We start from the raw sequence: 20,977 nt of genomic DNA on the forward strand, positions 1-20,977 counted from the left end.
AGTTATAATCAATTAGTGACACACACAAAAACAGGACAAATTTAGGATTCTAATCATTCTGAGTCCCACAGAAGTTTGATTCAGTGTATAGTAGACAGAGAGCCAGAACACTTTCAAATTCTAATGACAACCTTCCTACAGATTAGAGATACGTCTGGATTTCCCCATCTCAGACCAACAGTAAGGTATAAATGGCCTGGGCTCAGATCAGAGAAAGGTTACCGGAAGATCGTAGGACAGTGTTTTCAATCTTGGCTCTTTACAAACCTTTGCTACCAATGCAAGCAATCTGCACAATGCATAAATACAGAATAAATATGCTTCTTTTTTAAACAATATTAACCTTTGGAACAGAAATAACAAAACTGACAATTACGGAAGACTGTGCTATAACCTGAATGTTCTGATATAAATATCGTACACATCACTTATTTTCTTTTTGAGTAAACACAAGCATGGCCTTAACATTCCATTTCATCTTTCTGCAACTAGTTTCTTTTTTCAAAAAAAAAAAATCTATAGACCTTTCCTCAGTGTATTATTAATTCTGCCTAAAAATACGACACACCAAATATCACTGATGTCATCTCACTTCCACAAGGTCAGACAATGAAGTGACAAAAAGAGAAATGTCAAGCAACCGAACTTTACCTAGACAAGTTCCACTGCTCAGCCAGAACTGTACTCCTAAGTTCTTCAGTGTCCTGGCTGCTAGTTGTATTAAGTCTTTTGCATTCTTCCTAAAGGTCATAGCTTCCACAGTGTTCTCATCAAGGTATTGCTATAGATAACAACAACAACAAAAAAGTCATCTACTATAGCCAGTTCTACAAATATTTCTCTGACACCTAAATTTGAAAATTATTCCCATATTATAACTCTTTTCTATTATAAAAATAAGTTTGAATAACTTTCAATCATACATTAAAATGAGATTACAGGAGTAGATTTTGGGAGAGACAAGCTGAAAAGGACAAACCTTTATTAGCTTCCTCCTTAACTGCACAATTTAGCAAGTTGGGCAAGCAGGGAAAAAGAGGGTAATTATAGCAGAAGCAAAACGAACTCCATGCTGCCTTCATCAGTCCCTGAAAACACTGGTCCTCATAGGCTGCAGCAGAGCAGAAGGGCCTGGAACTCCGAACCAGCTTATCTGAATTCAAAAATAGCTTCATTCCTTTCTAGTTATGAACCTGGACATATTCTTTTAGAAAAATATATGCTCTAATGAGAAAAGCCACTTCATCTTATTTATCATTCTACCTCCAGTACCCAGGACAGTGGTTAACATTTATTGAATGAATGAAAGAAAGAATAAATAAATCTCTTTTAGATCTACTTTTCTAATTTAGAGATAATAATTATACTTTGTAGGATTGCTGTGAAGATTGAAGGTGAAAAAATACTCTGTGAATTATGAAACTTCGAGCAAACATTAGCATTTATTTTGCTGTCTTTCCTTTTGTAACTTTCTTCATTATTACAATGTTCAGGAACTGAAGAAAGCACATAAATTCTATAATGATATTTCACTACCTGTTGATAAGATCTAAACTTCTTGGCCTTTGAGGCTCTGGCACGAACGCGGAACTCAGTGTTCTGCTCCATGAATACTGGCCCAGCCTCCTCTCCATATCTTTCCCATGCTACTTATCTCAACAATAAACACTAACTCCTGGCTTTCAAACTCGCACTTTCATATTCCCCTCTGTACTTTCACACTCGCTATTGATCTGCTCTATCCTTGACTAACAAACATTTCAGCTCTCACATCCAGCCTCTGAGAAAAACCTTCTGATTGTCCCACGAAGACGTGCGCACTTACACCTCCACTGGTTTTATTCAGTACATTTAGAGCAAAGAACCATGTTTGGTATTAGACACACAAATGAAATGTTTCCTCGGTGAGCTTACAGTTACTGCATACACAATGTTTACTGTATTTCTTACATTTAATTCTATTTATTGATTTTATTTTCACTGTCTTCACTAGACTGCAAAGATGGTTGCTCTGGGGCAGGAACAACATTTGTTCATCACAGTGCCTGTGGATGCAGAATGGTGCATCTGTGAGCATAACATATGGATGCATGTGTAAACAAATAATTTATGAAGTCCCTCCTCTGCCTATAAAATCTTGACAAATCCTGCAATCTTTGTACAACGCAGCAGGAAAGTTTATAGTTCCTAAAAGGTTTATAGGAATATTAAGCTAGGAGTTTCCAGGCCTAGGAGTTAGTCCACTCTCAGCCAATAATGACTGTGTCACTGGGATCCTGAAGAATCGGTTTCTTTATCAGTTAGAGGAGAACACTTCCCGAATTGCAGAGGGCAACTAAAAGGAACACATTCAACGGCAGACACCATCAGTCTGTGCTCCACAGGACATCAGCTGTGACAGTCCCGCCTACTGGGGCTGTCTCTCGTATGTTCAGATGAGTTCCATAATACACCTTTGCTAATAAGACACTCTCAAAAGCTCCATTTCTTAAAACTAACTCAACATGTGTTAAACTAGACACATGTATAAAATGGGCATTGAAATTATAGCATTAAAATTATTTTTTCTTTCATTTAAAAATCCCATTTATAAATCCTGGAATTACCATCCTTGTCTCTATACAAAGACAAAATTACTCTGGCTTAAAAATAATGTCCATTTGATTTTTCCTGTTCAACCAGTGAACAGGAACACAAATCCAAAATCCAAAATAGGACCTCAGAGGAATGAAGGTGTCAGCACTTGAATCAAGTTAATGAGGTGAACATCAGCAGTAACGAGACAAATCAAAAGTAGGCAATAACTAGTCAGCAATGAGGAAAAGAACAAGGGGTCATTTTGAGATTCTATCTGAATCCAAATGAGACAATCTATAGGAGGGATATTTGACACCAATGTCGATTCTGTAATCTTGAAAAGTACCAAAGTTATGTTAAGTCACAAAAGGACTGAGAAAGTCTCCCAAACTGAAGGGGACTAAAGAGGCAAGAAAATTAACACAACATGTGATTTCTTTATTATAAAGGTTATTATTGGAACAATCAGCAGAACCTGAATGGGGATTAAGAGGCAATAACATATGTGTTAGTTTCCTAGATATTCTATCAGCACACATATGAGAATGTTCTATGTGTATAGGAAGTGGTGAAAGATTCAAGGCTGTTTGGATGATAGCTTACTCCAAAGAAGTTCAGAAACAAAAAGTTATTTGTGTCTTATATACAACATTTATACAATTCCAAAATCATCTGAAAAAGTGTTACGAAAGAAGAATGCTAGGAGGCTACACTAGAAAAAGATTAATTTATTGATTATTTTACAGTGGTCATTGTATTTAAGAATGACTGGCGCCATCAAGTGTTCAAATATATGTATGTTCACTTTAATTTGAAAACTTACAAACAAGGCTCCGATGTAAGAAATAAAGAATGAGATTTTAAAAGGTTAAGTATGAAAAAAATTTATCAATCTCATTAGAGACTTTATACCAGCAATGCCAATACACAAGAAGGAGAAAAAAACAAATTAGGAACCACTGCCTGGTACAAACGAAGGGTGTAGAAAAATAAGATGAAGAATGAACGTGAAGTTCATTAACCATATTTTGTGACTGTGAGCCAGCAGCCAGCATGACAGCCTTGCTATCTAATGGCACATTAAACATTGAAACTCTGGGGCTTTGCTCAGCGGCTAAGCCCTCTGATTGCATGCCATCTACATTCTCCTGTACATGTTGGCTTAGTCCTGTCCTTCCACATGTCAGAGGCAAGAGTAAAAAAATGCAGAGTTAAAACAATTGGACATTACTCCATGATTTCTCAGTATCTGAAAACATTTCAAGTTTTATATTATGTTCTCACCAGGACCAAGAAAACAAATGGGAAAATGCATGCCAGTTAATGAAGCAGCCCTAAAAAGTATCATTAAAAAAAGTCATTCAATTCAGATGAACACCTTATTCTCTAGGCATTTATAAGATCTTTTCTTTGTGCCAAGTAATGTGGTTGACACTGGGCCTTCAGAGGTGAATTAAATGAGATGCCTTCTAGTAAGAAGTTCACATAATTTCAGTAGGGGCACACTCACTGTGATAACCGCTATGACACAGGTGGCAGCCTGGCAAGCTCCCTTCTTGCCAGAAGACAGTGGTTACACTGAAGCATCAAACTCCACATTACTGTGTGGTGGGGACGTGTCAGGCTGCAACCTGTCTGCTAGAACAGTTCCCTCCACACTGCGATAGAACCATCTATCCCAGCTTTTCATTCATGAGGCTGGGCAGGTAAATTTCACAGCTCTACAATGATAGATTTAACGAATCTGGTTGAGAAAGCTTGTCTGGCTGTCTGGCCAACGTCTTGAGAGGTAGCACAACACACCAGAGAAGTTTGCCTTTGTGGGTCTTGAAAAACTGGCAGTTTCATTCCCATCCTTGCATATGCAGTTTTCTTGGCAAGGACACCAGAACTTAAAGGGCAAGTGGATTAAAGTACAAAACCGCACTGCAAGTTTGCCTGTTTCTTACTGTATTCCTATTTCACGTCATCTCTTCGAAGTGAACTTTCATACCCTTCAAAATCACCTTTATATCCCCAGGGTCAGATGCACAGGAAACACTGAAACAATTCAAGACCCATTAAATGTGGTTTGTATTGAAGGCTAGAGCAGCAGAATAAAGTTCAAAACGCACCTGGCCTTTGGATAGCATTTATCTTCAAAACCTTCATAAACACAAAAAACTCAAATTCACTGCCAACTCTGAGGAAAAACTGCATTTTCAATGAAGTGTCCTCTAAATCTACACAGTCCACCTCGAACAGAGGCTTCACTCTCTCCAAATAAATAAATATTGATCTATTCATTTTGGAGAGAAATAGTGGAAGTTTTGAAAATTAAAAAAACAAAAAAGAAGCTAGAAGAAAACAAATTAACTGAGACGATGCTTTCTTATCTATTTTCCGCAAGTCCCTCAATTTTCCCCAACAAATCATTGCACATAAACACACTCCCTTTTAGCTCAAAAGCGCATTAGCTGAATGTCTCCAACCTGAAAGAAAGCTCGAGCTTCCTGATACCTACACTCGATGAACCGAGAGTGTGGTATTTCTTCTAGAAAGCGCACTGGATCTTTTGGAATGAGAACTTCCAGTCCATCAACAGTAACTTGCTGTAACTCTGGTCTGAAAAGAAATATACACCAGAATAATTGGAAGCCTCTTCAAAATACTAAACATCGGCAAAATTTATCAGTATCAATCAGCAGCTTCAGCAAGAACTGGAAAATCTGGCATCCAACACCAACTAAGTTTTACATAGTGTAATCAAGATATTACAAATGTTTTTAAAGATTTATTTGAGAGGGGGAGAGAGGGGAGAAAGAGAATGCTCCCATCAATTCATTCATTCCACAGACGCTTGCCATGGCAGGGGCTGGGCAGGGCTGGGTGCAGAAAACGGAGCTGAAAATTCAACCAAAGTCTTCCATGTGGTTATCAAGAACCCAGTTACTTGAACCATCATTACAGCCTCCCGGGGTCTGCCTTGCCACAAAACTGGAGTCAGGAGACAGAGCTGGAGATCAAATTCAGTGCAAGTTAAATGCCAATTCCTAAAACATTTTTATACTTGTTATTTTCTACTTTGGCATTTTAAAAGAAAAGAAGTGACTTATAAATTAAAACTACCAACTTACACTTCTAGAGAATTCAGGGTTTTTTTTTTTTTTTTAAGATTTATTTGAGTGCATGTTTTAAAACAAATCAAACAAGGCCCCAACACAATAGTGTAGTGGCTAAAATCCTCACCTTGCACACATCAGAATCCCATACAGGCGCTGGCTCTAATCCCAGTGGTCCCACTTCCCATCCAGCTCCCTGCCTGTGGCCTGAGAAAGCAGTTGAGGATGGCCCAAGGCCTTGGGACCCTGCACCCACTTGGGAGACCTGGAAGAAGTTCCTGGCTCCTGGCTTTGGACTAGCTCAGCTTCAGCCATTGCAGCCACTTAGGGAGTGAATCAGTAGATGGAAGATCTTCCTCTCTTTCCTCCTCTGTATATCTGACTGTCCAATAAAAGTAAATTTTAAAAATGTAGAATTCTCCAATGCCTTATTCAGCTGCTTCTCCAATAAGCGATTTTAAAAGGTTATTTTTATGTTAACAGCTGCATAATAAAAAATGAGAAAGATGAGCCTTGTCATTCCAGGAAAAAAATACATACACTTTCACACTCCTCAAGTTTAGCAAATGAGGAGACTTTCACTATACATTTCCAAAAGATTTGAGGGCTGGTGTGGTGATGCAACATGCTAGTCCCCTGCCTGCAGCACCAGCATTCTATATGAGCGCTGGTTCAAGTCCTGGCTGTGTCACTTCCAGTGCCTGCTGTGGCCTGGGAAAGCCTTAGCTCCTGCACCCCCACGGGAGACCTGAAGAAGCTCCTGGATCCAAGCTTCAGATCAGCCCAGCTCTAGCTGCTGTGAACCTTTGGGGAGCAATTCAGTGGATTAAAGATATCACTTTCTCTTTTTGCCTCTCCTCTGTGTTACTTTTTCAAGTAAAAATATATCTTTAAAGAAAGATCTGAATGTGAAAATTCTTTCTAGCAAACTTCAAAGGGAGAGACAAATGTTTACTGTTAATGGCTTAAGTGAAAGGGTTCCTGCCACCATCGGAGAGAGCTGGCCTGAGTTCCTGGCTGCTGGCTTTGGGTCCTCTAACTCCTGTCCTTGCTCGCCGCTGGCTTTGGGCTGGGCTACCTCCTGTCCTAGCCAGCCATCATAGAGGCGATTTAGAGAGCGAACCAGAGATGACAGTACTCTCTCCTTCTTTCAAAAAACAACAACAAAAAAACAAGTAAGTCAAAGTCACTGTGAGCATTTATGTGAAAGTACATCAGAAAGTACATAAATTCATGACTTTACAACTACGATCCCATATTTCCCCCTTTGCGTCATAACTTACCTGTCAAAAGCTCCAGGATAACGACCAAACTGTAACTTTCGAAAAGGAACAAATTTCCTGTCAACGTGTCCTTTCAGTCGCAGATGGCCATGCCAGAGGTAGTTGCCACTTCTCTCGTGAAGGACCACCAGCTGGATGGCATGTGCGGCCCATTTGCAGATGTAGTGCAGGGGGATTTCGGTTCCAGAGAGTGAGTCAATTCCATCTAGCCGAGGATCTTTGCTCTCAATCTTAAGGCACTGGAAGCCCATACTCTCAGCTACCTGGAACCAGCCTTCCTGGAACCGAAGACACATCAAGCTTGGACTCGAAGCCAAATACTAGCAGCAAGACTAAAGTGATCCCAACAATGCATTAAGCATGTTCTCGCACTAAAATGAGGGTGATATGCAGAAGTGTTGAGAGAATAAAGGAAGCAGAGAGACAAGCAGCAATGGAAGAAATGTTCAGAGCACTTATGAAAACTGATACAAAATGCTGCTTAGGAATGAGAACGCTTGTTTTAATCATCTCTGGTTTCTATAAAGTAAACAGTTATATAAATACAGCATTTAAAATTAAACACAATTATTTTTTGAGATAAAGATTGATTTATTTGTATTGGAAAGACAGACTAACAGAGAGGAGAAAACACCTACGGAAAGATCTTCCATCTGCTGGTTCACTCCCCAGATGGCTACATTAGCCAGGGCTGAGCCATACTGAAGTCAGGAGGCAATAGTTTCCTCCAGGTCTTCCATGTTTGCACAGGGTTCCAAGGACGTCAGCTATCCTCCACTGCTTCCCTGGGCCAAAAGCAGAGAGCTGGACTGCAAGCAGAGTAGCTGGGAATTGGCAGAATTGGCAGCTATATGGAATTCTTGCCCTATGTGAGGAGGATTAGCTTGTTGAGCCACTGTGCTAAGCCCTAAACTTATCTTACCTTCTAACCTCATCTCAAAAACACCTTTAAAAGCAGTCCTTTCAGGCCCAGCATCTTGGCTCAATGGCTAAGTCCTCACATTGCTGGGACCCACATAGCCACCAGTTCATATCCTAGCTGCTCCACTTCCCAACCAGCTCCTTGCATGTGGCTTGGGAAGACAGTAGAGGATAGTCCAGAGTCTTGGGACCCTGTACTTACATGGGAGACCTGGAAGAAGCTCCTGGCTCCTGGCTTCAGTTTGGCTCAGCTCTAGCTGTTGTAGCCATCTGGGGAGTCACCACTGGATGGAAGATCGCTCTCTCTCAGTCTTTCCTCTCCATAAATCTGATCTATCTTTCCAACAAAAATGAACAAATCTTCTTCTGTTCTAAAAAGCAGTCCTTTCAGCTCATAGCTATATCTAAAAACCTTATCATAATGCAAATAATCAGAAAACAGGCTGAAACATACTATACGACATAATCTCCAACATCATTCCTTGTAGTAGAAATCTCATGTAATAAAATTAGCTATTATACAAATGTTGGTCTTAGTCTCAACAACCAGTGTTAAAGATGGTTAAATGGTATCAAAAACATCTTACAACATGAATGGGAATGTATAATTTCCACAACTCTGACATTTCTTTCAATCTTATGCTAGTCTTCCTACTTGTACAATTTCTAGGAATGAACAAGAGTGAAATGAAGACGTTACAGGTAATAAAAATAGTGAATAAAGCACATTTTTGCCATGTGTAGAAGAGGTTTTAGTTTGTGCTTCATTTTGTTTTGGATTCGTGATTGGCTTTCTAACAATCATTAAGCAGGATGGAAATACAAGTGAAAACAAGCAATCTATCCAAGGAGCAAGGCAATACTCTACACATCTAGAAAACGGGAAAAATGGCACTACAAACTGGAGATACTGTGCGCCTGAATACCTTGTATGGCACACGCTGAAGATGTGTCACCAAATCTCTGCCTGTCTGTATACAACAGTGCAAGACCGTAAACAACCACCCACTTGTTAGCCTGCTTTACAACTAGGAAACATGTGAGTATGGTTCTGTACAGCAGCTTACCAGAAGATGCTGAGAAGTTCTAGATAAATGTTACCATTCCCTTCTCTCATGTTTCTGCTTTGAACATAATTCTGATGCTTTAATCTCATACTATTTGTGGTAAGACATATACCCATTACCGAGGGGAAAAGACCTTACCTCATTCTTCCATAGGTGATACTGCAGTGCAAACGCAGTGAAGTCTCTGGGAACACAGAAAAACTTGCATTCTGAAGTGGAGCCGTGGGAGGAATTTTTCACATGTTCAATGTTTTTAGTAATCAATTCCAGAATGAAAGGGTCAATAAGGAAAACCGGGACATTTTGACTGGATGTTAACTTAACAAATTTTTTAACAGCACGCTGTTTGAGAGAGAAAGAATTCTCTTAATTCCACTAAATACAAAAATCTATTTTTGTTAAATTTCTATTCATAAGTTTTACAAGAATATACAGCATGTACCCAATAGATGTCAAGGTTATTGCACTAAATCAAACAATAACATGTGAAGTCCCTGCTTTCAAGAAGTATACATGAAAGATTAATATCTATGATACCAAACAGAAAGTACCAGTTTATTATATAGATATAAATGTATTATAGAATACAAAAACCATAACATAAACATATACAATCTATTATCAGTAAGATACCAATCAATTGAACATTAAAAGAAAAAGAAATCTTTATAAAGCAAGTAGCATCTGAGATAAAATTCTGGGCTTACTAGTTACCCTCTTGGTATTACCTACAACTTTTCAAGTAAAGAAAGAGGAAGTATCTGATCTGCCAGCCTTAAAAACTGTAACGTCAGTCTCTCAAAGCCAAAAAAATACATGCTGTGTGCTCCTTTCCTTCATGTCTGTAATGCTTCCTAATGGCCTTTCTCAGCAAAAGATTTGGACCAAAATACGCTATTTTGTCTTTTCCATTAACAATTCATTTTTTAAAAAGTGTATTTATTGGAAAGGCAAATTCAGAGAGGAGAGACAGAAAGATCTTCTGTCCGCTAGTTCACTCCCCAAGTGGCTGCAACAGCTGGAGCTGAGCTGATCCGAAGCCAGGAACCAGGAGCCTCTTCTAGATTTCCCATGTGGGTGCAGGGTCCCAAGGCTTTGGGACATCCTCGACTACTTTCCCAGGCCACAAACAAGGAGCTGGATGGCAAGTGGAGCAGCTAGGATATGAACTGGTGTCCATTCAGGATCCCGGTGCATGCAAGGCAAGGATTTAGCCATTAGGCTATCAACTCAATTTTAATAAAAATTTCCAATAAAAATAAATAATTTTTTTAAAAAAATAAGTAACAATAATACAGATAAAACAAAATCCATAAACATTTGACACAGAACCTTTCTCTTCCCTGCCACTATGTACTTTTCCTTCCCCTCAAGGCAGACACTGCTCCTGTTGCCTTTTCAAACATTCATTATGGAATACAAACAACAAACTAAGAGAAAACTATAATTTGATTTCTTACTTATTATACATACCCATTGGGAGCTATCAAATCCAGTTTTGCTTCCTTTGGACTTTGATAAACCAGCTCCATTCTAGGAAAATGGTAAAGACTTATTTTAGGAAATAATTAGCTCATAACCATCAAAAATTATTCAAATTACCATAAAATTATAAAGTAATAATTCAACAATCTTATTAATGCAACAACCCAAAAAAGGAAAGCATTCACAGCCTTCACTAAGTTATTCAGGCTATTAAATAGAACCGCATTTATGGCCAACATCTCTGAGTCAATTAATCTCCATCAACAAACAGCAAACTCCTTGCCATTTCTCTGAGCTAGGGTTCATGCGTTCACTTCTCTATTCCTAACTTACTCCACACACAGAATTATTACTTATCGTTGGCCGAGTGATGAGAAAAATATAACATCTATTGAACAGCTCCAAAGTGTCAGATACAATCTGACATGCCATTATTTCTGCTTTACTGACTGCTCCAGTGGCTCTACTTACCGTGTTATACACAGTAATTGCAAATGTTGAGCTATTTTCTTAAATTTTTTTTAAATTAAGTTCTAGAGAATCAGAATAAAGAAAAATGGCAGTTTTCATTGAAATACCCAAAGACATTCTGAAACAAATAGGAGAATGTGTCTGATGGCCCAGAGATAACAAGACTGACACTCAGAAAATACTTTTGTTTTTCTAGCTTTGAAGCATTCCTTATCTTCAGACCACAGATGGGAGGACGTGGAAGAGCAACAGAGCAGCACTGAATTAGCCTTCAACCTCCTGAAAATGAGATCACCTTCCAACTAAACTGTATACTCAAGGGAAGGGACAAAGTCCAATCCATTTTTGTATCACCCAGGCCAGCAGAGTGCTTGACCATCAGTAAATGCTTAAGACTGAAAGGAGAAGGAATGGGGGAAAGAAGAATTAGGAAAGGAAGGAGCAATTAAGGCACCGCCAGAATTGGGCTTTCCTCATAAGCACTGTGTAACATTTAAGTAAGAAAGACAGCTGGGAAGGAAAAAAACAAAACAAAAAAACAAACCTCAGAAAGGTAGCTCCGTAACCCTACAAGCCTGAGAAGATGCTACAAAGTATCATGCAGCCATTTACTCACAACATCTTCACATTGCTATATAAGAATAAGCTTCTGAGTTGTTAAACTTGCTGAGTATGGGACATGTAAACTTCCAATGGACATAGCAGATGATCTGTATACCTACACTGGATATATTTAACAGATCACAGAAGTTACCCTTCTAAAGTCTAGAATTTCATATTTTTTCCCTTTTTTATTATAGTTTTGATAATCATTACATAGTTAAAAAGGTTCAAGGGCTACAGGAAAGTGGGTAAGAATATTATTTCCATATTGTTTTTTTCATGCATCTGGGGTAAAGGGGAATATTAAGGGACAAGCCCCCCCCAGTCTCTCCCCCACCCCTGGTCCCTGATGTGGGGCATGCTCCGAGGGTCTTGCTCAAGTGGTTTTGATAGTTCACCAGTTATGAATTGCTGCCAATCTCGCCACTCCAAGGACGATGAGGTCGTTGAAGAATCCACTGATTGACACAGCAATTCCATAACTTCAGTACACTAACAGAGCTATACAACTACCACCATTACTTAAATTCAGAATAATCTCACTCTTCCCAAAAGAAATCACATTCCTACTGGCATTAACTCCTGATTCTTCATCCTCTCTGTCCTGATCATAACACTATGGTCTTTTTTTTTTTTTTAATTTGAAAGGTAGAGTAAGAGATAGAGAAGGAAGGCAGAAAAAGTGAGGATTTTCCATGTGCTGTTTCACTTCCTAAATGGCCACAACAGCCAGAGCTGGGTCAGGAGGAGGAGCTTCTTTCAAGCCCCCCCTGTCGGTGCAGGAGTCCACACACTTGGGTCCGCTGCTTATTAGCAGTGAGCTGGATCAGAAACAGAGCAGCCAGGCCTTAAACCAGCATCTTAATGGGGTGCCAGTGCTGCAGCTTAATCCGCAGTGCCATATGCCAACCCCTCCATTATCTGTTCTTAATAAAGCATCCAGAATACTTATTTTAAAAATTCAGGTCATGTTATGTATCAATTCAATACTTTCCTATGGTTCCCAATTTCACTTAGAATCAAAGCAATCTTTATTATGGCTTTTAAGGACCTCAGCAACATGGAACTGGTCTTTTTCTGCCTGCCTCGCTCCTCCTACAGCTACACACATCTTTACAATGAGCCCGAAACCCCCGGGTGCATTCCTGCCTAGACATCTGTGCTTCCTTTGGTTTCTACATACTGTTCTGCTCTCTTAGACATCCCAAGAGCTCATTTGCATCTGAAGTGGCTATCTATTTGATCAGTAATGGACTTCTCATCTTTCCAGTTCACCTGAAGAACTCCTTCTCAGCGCACAAGAGAACCTCAAACTCTTATTCTAGCTATGAAATATTCAATAATAACCTTCTTAAGTATATCATTCAGCAGTTTATATTTCCTGAAGACTTTGCATCTACACAAGCTTGAAGGGTCAGAGAAACAGACATTGGAAGACTCAATTTTACAGGGCCTAAAGATCACACAATCTTAGTGGTCTTTTTTTTTTTTTTTTTTTTTAATGAAATACAAGGCATTTTTTTTTTTTTTTGTAATGGCTAATCCATTCCGGAGATGCAGGGGAGCAGGAGCAATGCAGTCATGATCAGCCGATGAGCCTATTCACAGAGAACCAAGAGAATACATAATCTGACTTCTCTTTTTTCCTCCTGTCCAATATTTAGCTAATACTTTCCACTGACAGAACCCAACTGGAAACCAAAGTATAAGGGAGTTCAGTGAATGCAGTCCATACGGGTCAGCCTCCTGGGTGCAGAATAGTAGAGAGGATCTGGAAAAGCAATCAGAGAATACCCAGAACTAGGTATTCTAAGATCCTAGCAAGTGTGCATTTACAGCATAGTTATGCTATATAGATAATAATCTGATCGGCTCCGAAGAAAAAGAACAGGAATACAAAGGCTGAACACTAGGGGGCAGAAGTGCTGTTAAGGTTTAAGTAGCACAGGAGGCAGCATAGTTTTACCATGCGTTTATAAGATGTAACATGTTACCTGTATATCATCTCTGTTTCTTAACCTATCACCCCTTGTGATCCTGAACTTCACCAATGTGTGATTTCCTAGACAGCAAGAATTGAACTTTATTCCTTACTGTGTTTCATGATTTAATATTGTGCGTGGTATTTGAACTTTCAACAAACATTTGACCGATGAGTTACTGAACATAGTTAAAAGAAAGGCTATATATTTAAAGTGTCAGTGATTGATAATTGCTCATGGCTATTCTTAAATATTCTCTATGGGAAATCTGAAATGAAAACTAAAGGATATGAATATATGAGAAGATGGACAAAATCAGATGGCAAAAAGACTGGTAGGTCTGATGGTGGGCCCAGCATGATGGCTCAACAGCTAAAGCCTCACTTTGCAAGCACCGTGTTCCCTTATGGGCACTGGTTTGTGTCCCAGTTGCTCCACTTCCCATCAAGCTCCCTGCTTATAGCCTGGCAAAGTAGTAGGGGGTGGGCCAAAGCCATGGACCCTGTACCTATGTGGGAGATTCAGAAGAAGCTCCTGGCTCCTGGCTTCAGATTGTCTCTGCTCCAGCCATTGCAGCCATTTGGGGAGTGAACCAGTGGATGGAAGATCTTTCTCTCTGTATTTTCTTCTCTCTGTAAATCTGACTTTCCAATGAAAATAAATAAATCCTTTAAAAAATGTAATTGCTCCAATATCTTACCAAAAAAAAAAAAAAAAAAAAACCCAAAAAAACACAACCTATTGATAGCTATCATATGCTGAGCATGTACCATGTACCGGTCAGTATTAGATGCTTCACAAACATCCCAAAGGGTAAAACTGCTACCAGCCATGTTTAAATAAAGGCTTTTTAAAAAATAAATGTGCCACTTTATTTATTTATTTATTTAATTGGAAAGGCAGAAATACAGAAAGGAGGAGAGAGAGAGAGAGGAAGATCTTTCGTCTGATGGTTCACTCCCCAAGTGACCACAATGGCTGAGCCAATCCGAAGCCAGGAGCCAGGAGCTTCTTCCAGATGTCCCACACAGGTATAGGTCCCAAGGCTTTGGGCTGTTCTCAACTGCTTTCCCAGGCCACAAGCAGGGAGCTTGATGGGAAGCAGGGCCACTGGGATTAGAACCGGTGCCCATGTGGGATTCTGGCGTGTTCAAGGCAAGGACTTTAACCATTATGCTATCGCACCAGGCCCTGAATAAAGGCTTAAAAACATTACATGACTTGCTGAAAACCAAATAACTGAATGAAGATTTGAAGTCAGGATTATCTAGCTGCAAAACTCAAAAGTTGTTGCAATTGCCTGTCTATCAAACTGTGAACACTTTTCTTCCATTTGCCTCTGAATTGCTACTAAGCACACAGCACCAAAAGAGTGATCAATAAATACACATGAAATGAGTAACTGAAATTATTATCACAATATTCAGTTAGGTTAAGGGAAAAAAGAAACAATTAAAATTCCCTACAGGGTCCTAGAGACTTGATCTTCCCTTTGTAGTATGAGTTGCAAGCCAATTACAAAAAGCCCCCAAAGGCTGAATTTACAATTTTTTGACTTCGTGATGGTGCAATAATGATATGCTTTCAGAAGAAACACCATTTTGAACTGTTGCCTGGGCTAACGATATGTAATATGGATACTCTCTTGAGATGATGGGTAGCTCCTGATGAGCCATGCTATCATGAAGGTAAAAACTGATATTCAACAGCTGTCTGTGTTGCTAAGGTAAGATGTTCAGTCAGTCAGGTATATTAAAAGCATTTTCAACTTGCAACGTGTTTTTCAGAGCACAAGTTCATCATTAACTCCAGGAGCACCTGTCCTTAAAGCTGGAGCTTATAAGGCCCACAAAGCACCAAATACATGAGTTTGTATTTCAAAGATCTAGAGGACTGTTCTGGAATGTGAAAACTTGACACATCTATGAAAATTCAGCAAATCCAATAGATACAATGTTTTTGCTCTTCATTTCGCTGCTATTGGAGAACGGGATTTTTCAGACCTCATTAAAGGCATCACAGATCTTCTGAGCTTGTCTGACCAGCTACAGCCAAAGGAATTCTTGTAGTAAAGCCCTAAAAACAGGCAGAAGTATGTCCCTTAACTGCAGGATAGCAACCATCCCTATCAATGATAGACAGCAGAGCCCTCTCCCCGGAAGAGCCTGGAAATCTCTGTAGTCCTCCGGCTACTAGCAATGGGTTGGAATAAGAGAGAAAACCATTTTTTTTTTCATCCTTTGCTCCAATATGTAATCTCAAGGGTCTCTTTAAATCATCAAGAACAAGCTGCTATTTTAAATTACTCTCGTTTCTCAAACAGATCACTTAGAAACCTTTCCAAAGATTCGAAAAGTTAGTTAATTTTAAGCACTGCAAAGGAATGAGTTAATAATGTATACATCTAAGATGAAGTCTTGAATGACACGAGGGCTGGAAATTACCTTTGTCGACAAATAGTGTTTGTAGTAGTACAACTGAAACAGCAGGAAGGCAGAACTTGCCAAAGTCAAAAGGGCCAAGATCACGTTCTTATTGATTCTACTCATCAGTGTGTGTGGTGCACTTGGTTGAATTTCGAAAGCAATCCAGTTGTTTTCATCTTTGTGGAGGGGAAGATATTCCTGTTCTCTGTGAATGAGAAGGTATTTCTAAAAAAAAGCCAACCTCCTATTTTAAGTGTTTTACCTCTAGTAACAGCAATAGAACAAAAAAAAAGCTACCTAAGGTTCTACAGACCATTGTCTGATCTCATAAATTTGGATAATCAGGTAAGAGACCAAAGAAGAAAGAACAAAAATGATCATCATGACATTCGTTACAAGCAACTGAAAACCTGAATGACCTCTGAATTCATACTTCTGACAATAAATCAAGGTGCCGACCATACTAAGAATAATTTCTTCTTCTTTCATATTTATTTATTTTTCTTATGTATTTTCATTAGAAAGGTATATTTAGACAGAAAGAGAAATAGAAAAATCTTCCATGTACTGGTTCACTCCCCAGATAGCTGCTAAGCCCTGAGATGAGGCAGTTCGAATCAGGAGCCTCTTCCAGATCTCCCACGCAGGTGCAGGGTCAAAGGTCTTGGGCCATCCTCTGTTAATCTCCCAGGCTACAAGCAAGGAGCTGGACTGGAAGCGGAGTAGCCAGGAAACAAACCAGCACCCAGATGCAACCCTGGTACTTGCAGGCAGAGGACTAGCCATTTGAGCCATTATGCAGGCCCAGAGACTCACTTCTAAACACTGAAAACATGATCAGAAGACATGGTCTAACCCAGGTGGACGGTGCAGGGATGAAGCTGTCAGCTGGAAGCCTATGCCCCACATCAGAGCACCAAGTTCAAGTCCAGGCTCCATTTTTGCCTGCGACTCCTTGTGGATTCCTAAGCTGGGGAGGCAGCAGTAACGGTTATAGCAATGGGGTCCCCGCCGCTCACATGAGAAATTCAGACTGAGTTCTGGATTCCTGTGTTCTGCCTGGTCCAGCCCTGGCATTTTGAGGGATGTATCAATAAATGGAGGATCTCTCCATCACTCTGCCTTTCAGTAATAAGCAAAGAGACAAACAAAAATTTAAAAACAATTATGGCTCATGCTATTTTTGAGATTTTATATATATATGATCTAGGATGTGATCAGTTTTTATAAATACCCCATATACATTTTCAGTGTTTTATACGTGTAAATAATGTCATGATGAAACTTTTTATTCTTTTATCTGAGTTCTTCTCTCTATTACTTCTTTAGCATAAGAAATTTAATCTAGTTCTACATAACTGCTTTCCAAAGTATTTTTATTAATTACACTTGGAACTTCATTCAAATCTTGTATTCATTCAAATATAATAATTCTTCTTTACTTGACAATTAAGCTTTATGTCTTTTATCTTCCAGTCATATACCACTCGGCAAACGTATGCCCCCTTTCGCTATTAATTTTTACTATTTCCACTTTGTTATGGTTCTATTCTATTCTAACTACAAATCTGTTATTTTGAGTTTAGTCATATAAGATTCACTGTCAATTTTTTTATTGTATCATTTCTCTTCCTCTCCTGGATACTCATCACCTTCCTGCTTATCAAAAAAAACCTGTAAGTTATCACCTACCTTGAGTTCTGGCACCATTCAGTTAGTTGCTAGTTGACAAGTGGGTTTTGAGGTCACATTTTATCTCCCATGATGACATACAGGATTTACACCATTGTCTAGAAATGACAAATAATACAGAATTCCTCAATTGTAACAACCTATATATAACTTGATCTTTTTAGAATAAGCAAAGGATGGACATACTCCTGACCTTTGAAATTCAGTTTTTGTTAAACCAGGTTATGTAAGGATGGTGACAGATATACTGCTGTATCAGGTTCTCTTTGATCTTTGCATGTCCTGTTAATCTGTAGAATAAAGATTTTTTTTCTTTGTGAAAAGTTTTCTTTTTTGAGGAATGTTTTCTTAAAATCACATATTTGAATTTTTTTTGTTGCAACACTGAATTCTTGATTTCCAAAAACACAATTATCTCCTTTCATTCCCAATTCACTCTGTTCAACTTTCAAAAACCTGTCATCATATCCTTCACTTTCTGTTCTCTCCTGAGCTCTTCCAGGTTATGACTCAGCATATACTCTTTGTGAAGAACTATAGTATTGTAATAATACAGCGAAATCAGTGGGGGGAGGGCATGTGAGAAGGGGGTATGGGAAATCCCAGAGCATATCTAACTATATCACAAAATAATAATAAAAATGGGAAAAATAATTACTACTTCCACCTAGATCTTGACCATCCACCTTTTTAATTTTAGGGAAATAATTTTCACTATAATCGTTAGCTCATTAATTTTCTCATGGGTTCTTTCTCTGTTTCTTTGTTTTCCCTGTTGCTTTTCCTTCTTCTTGGAGATTTGTGTGTAAATGCTTTCATTTTCCTTTTCATTACTATTTATCTTTCATGATTTGAGCTCCTCCAGGGATCAGTTACTTGCAGGAAGACTGTGGAAAAAAAAGCAAGGCTATGGGGTCTGGCACTATGGCTCAACAGGCTAATGCTTCACCTGCAAGCACTGCCGTCCCATAAGGGCACTGGTTTTAGTCCCAGCTGTTCCACTTCCCATTCAGCTCCGTTTGTGGCCTGGAAGGCAGCAGAGGACAGCCCAAGTCCTTCGGATCCTGCACCCACATGGGAGACCTAAAGGAGCCTCCTGGCTTCAGATTGGCTCAGCTCTGGCTGCTGCAGCCATTTGGGATCGAACCTGTGGCTGGAGGATCTTTCTCTGTGTCTTTCCTCTCTGATATGTCTTTTCAGTAAAAATAAATCAATCTTCAAAAAGAAATAGACAAAGAAAAAGCAGCAGCAGGTACTCTGTGACATTCAAGTGCGAGAAAGTTTGAGAGTAAGAGCATCAGCAAGAAAAACCATCATTTCTCCCAGATCTCAGAGTTAGATAGCAAAGAGCCACTCACAATCTTTCCTCCTCTGGGCCTCAGGGAACTTCCGACAGAGGTGCTGCATTCATGCGCTTCCTCATTCCTTCTTCCTTTCTTGCTAGTTCACGGTGCCTAACAATCCAAGAAAGAACCCTCTGCTTTCCCATGCAACCTGAGCCCACCAGAAATAAGCCCACCTCTCTTTGCTTTGCCAACTCTGAGATCTCTCTCAAAATCCTGCTCCAGCCTCTTCCAGGTTACAGCTGGCAACCATTTCTCAAATATTTCATTTAAGGCTTAAAAGTCTTCCAGCCTCAGCAAAGATGTAATTATATCTGGCTCTCATTTCTTTGCTGCTTCAGTATTACATAAAAAGGCAAAAACACTTTTACTCTGACATCTTAAAATCAAAAGTCTCAATTTCTTTTAAAAAAAATTATGTTTATTTTGAGAGTTACTGAAAAAGAGGGAGAGACAAAGAGAAAGAGGTTTTCATTCATTATTTTGCACCGAATAGACTGCAACTTCCAGGCTGGGTCAGGTGGAGCCAGGCGCCAGGATCGTCATCTTGGCTTCCCAAGTAGGTGGCTGAGACCCAAACACCTGGGCCACCCTCTGTTGCTTTTTCCAAACCATGTGCAAGGAGCCAATCAGCAGTGGAGAAGCGGGCACACCAAATGGCACCCATATGGGATGCCACAATTAGGCAGCAGCTTTACCTGCTATGCTATACTGCTGCCCCCAAAAGTCTTGACATTTCAAAGCAATCCAAATGAAATCTTAGAGGCAAAATCTACATAACGCGACTACTAGGATACATTTCATAAGGTCAACAAACCAGACAGAAATGATGGCAACAGTGATGTGATTTACAAATAAAGCATATTAAACAAAGATAAACGAAGAAGTCATGATTCTTATCTCCTAAAACCATGAAAACCAGCAATATTCACCCACACTGAGGACAGTATAGATTTGTTTTGTACGCATCCTCAGACTTCAGCACAGGCGGGTCCTCTCCTACAGGTGCTCCCTTCTTCCCTCAGTGCTGAATGCATTGCCCTGTCACTCACTCTCTATTAGCCCAGAGGTTGATTTTTAGGTATTGGAAAACCTGCTGCGCTCAAAAGCAGAAAGTATTGTGAGACAACATCTAGATCTTCTTCGCATCCGAGAAAGCCGAGAGCCAGAATCGTGTGCCACAGGGGATGATAGCGAAGATGTTGGAGCTATTCAAGTCTGCGGGCTCGCAGCCTTTCTCAACGTCTCTGTTACTAACGCAGGCAAAGGGTAGACACCAAAGCCATGATGGGTGGCAATGACCAACCTCTCACTGCACATACAAGGTGCGTCCTCCTGTGTATACTCCAGATGAACTGAAAGCTGAAACTGGTAGAGAAGGAGGCATCAGAAGAGCGCAGAGAGCTGCTTAATTACTCCTCCATCATGACTTTGGGAGTTCCCACTGCCCAGGGAAGAATTCCACCCTCCTTCCCAGCGCCACCTGGGCTGAAGCCCAGTGTTAGCCCCCCGCCATGTCCAGGTCTTCCTGGCCTCTCCTCCAGCCACGCACGCACCAGAGCCTGGCAGTTTTCTCTACTCTGGCATACGCTGGTCCCACGACTTCGCTGGCTAATTTCGACACGGCTGGCACGGGTCCGTCCCCATGTCACTGCGCCAAGTCGGCTCCCACAGCGTCTCGACTGTCCTCCAGAACGGAACCTGTCCCAGCAGGCGGACTGGACCTAGCGGGAGAGTGGGAAGGACTGGCCACCAGATGCTCTTGGACTGACTCAGTAAGGAGTATCGCCCCCGGACGCTCAGCTCGTGGCCAGCCTCGGAACCTCCGGACGCCCGCACCACCAACGCAGCGGGTCTGAAGCAGGCACCTGTCCCCTGGGGGCCGAGCCCGGAACCGAGCCCAGGGACCAAGCCGGGGACCGAGCCCAGGGACAGTGCCCGGGCACCAAACCGGAGATCAAGCCCGGGGACCGAGCCCAAGCTCCACACCTACCTTACTCAACAGCGGCGGCCTCAGTGCTGCTTT

General features: G+C 40.3%; 1 protein-coding gene across 3 annotated transcripts in view; it reads right to left on the reverse strand.

The window, feature by feature from the left end:
- Positions 1-20,977, reverse strand: part of FKTN (fukutin) — a 36,598-nt gene extending 15,621 nt beyond the window's left edge. The window contains exons 1-8 of one of the 3 annotated variants that reach the window (XM_041004690.1): positions 20,945-20,977; positions 17,609-17,706; positions 15,935-16,121; positions 10,423-10,482; positions 9,088-9,291; positions 6,962-7,239; positions 5,049-5,181; positions 652-781 (exon numbers count right to left, since the gene is read on the reverse strand). In XM_041004690.1, coding sequence (XP_040860624.1) covers positions 652-781; positions 5,049-5,181; positions 6,962-7,239; positions 9,088-9,291; positions 10,423-10,482; positions 15,935-16,039 — 910 coding nt within the window. In that variant the 5' untranslated portion in view covers positions 16,040-16,121; positions 17,609-17,706; positions 20,945-20,977. Of the gene's footprint in view, positions 1-651; positions 782-5,048; positions 5,182-6,961; positions 7,240-9,087; positions 9,292-10,422; positions 10,483-15,934; positions 16,122-17,608; positions 17,707-17,801; positions 18,516-20,944 lie in introns of those variants that run through there. The other 2 variants (XM_041004689.1, XM_041004691.1) reach the window with 2 other exon arrangements.

This window comes from Ochotona curzoniae, unplaced genomic scaffold (assembly GCF_017591425.1).
Source record: "Ochotona curzoniae isolate NIBS_2020 unplaced genomic scaffold, NIBS_Ocur_1.0 scaffold_3208, whole genome shotgun sequence".
NCBI classification, from domain to species: domain Eukaryota; kingdom Metazoa; phylum Chordata; class Mammalia; order Lagomorpha; family Ochotonidae; genus Ochotona; species Ochotona curzoniae.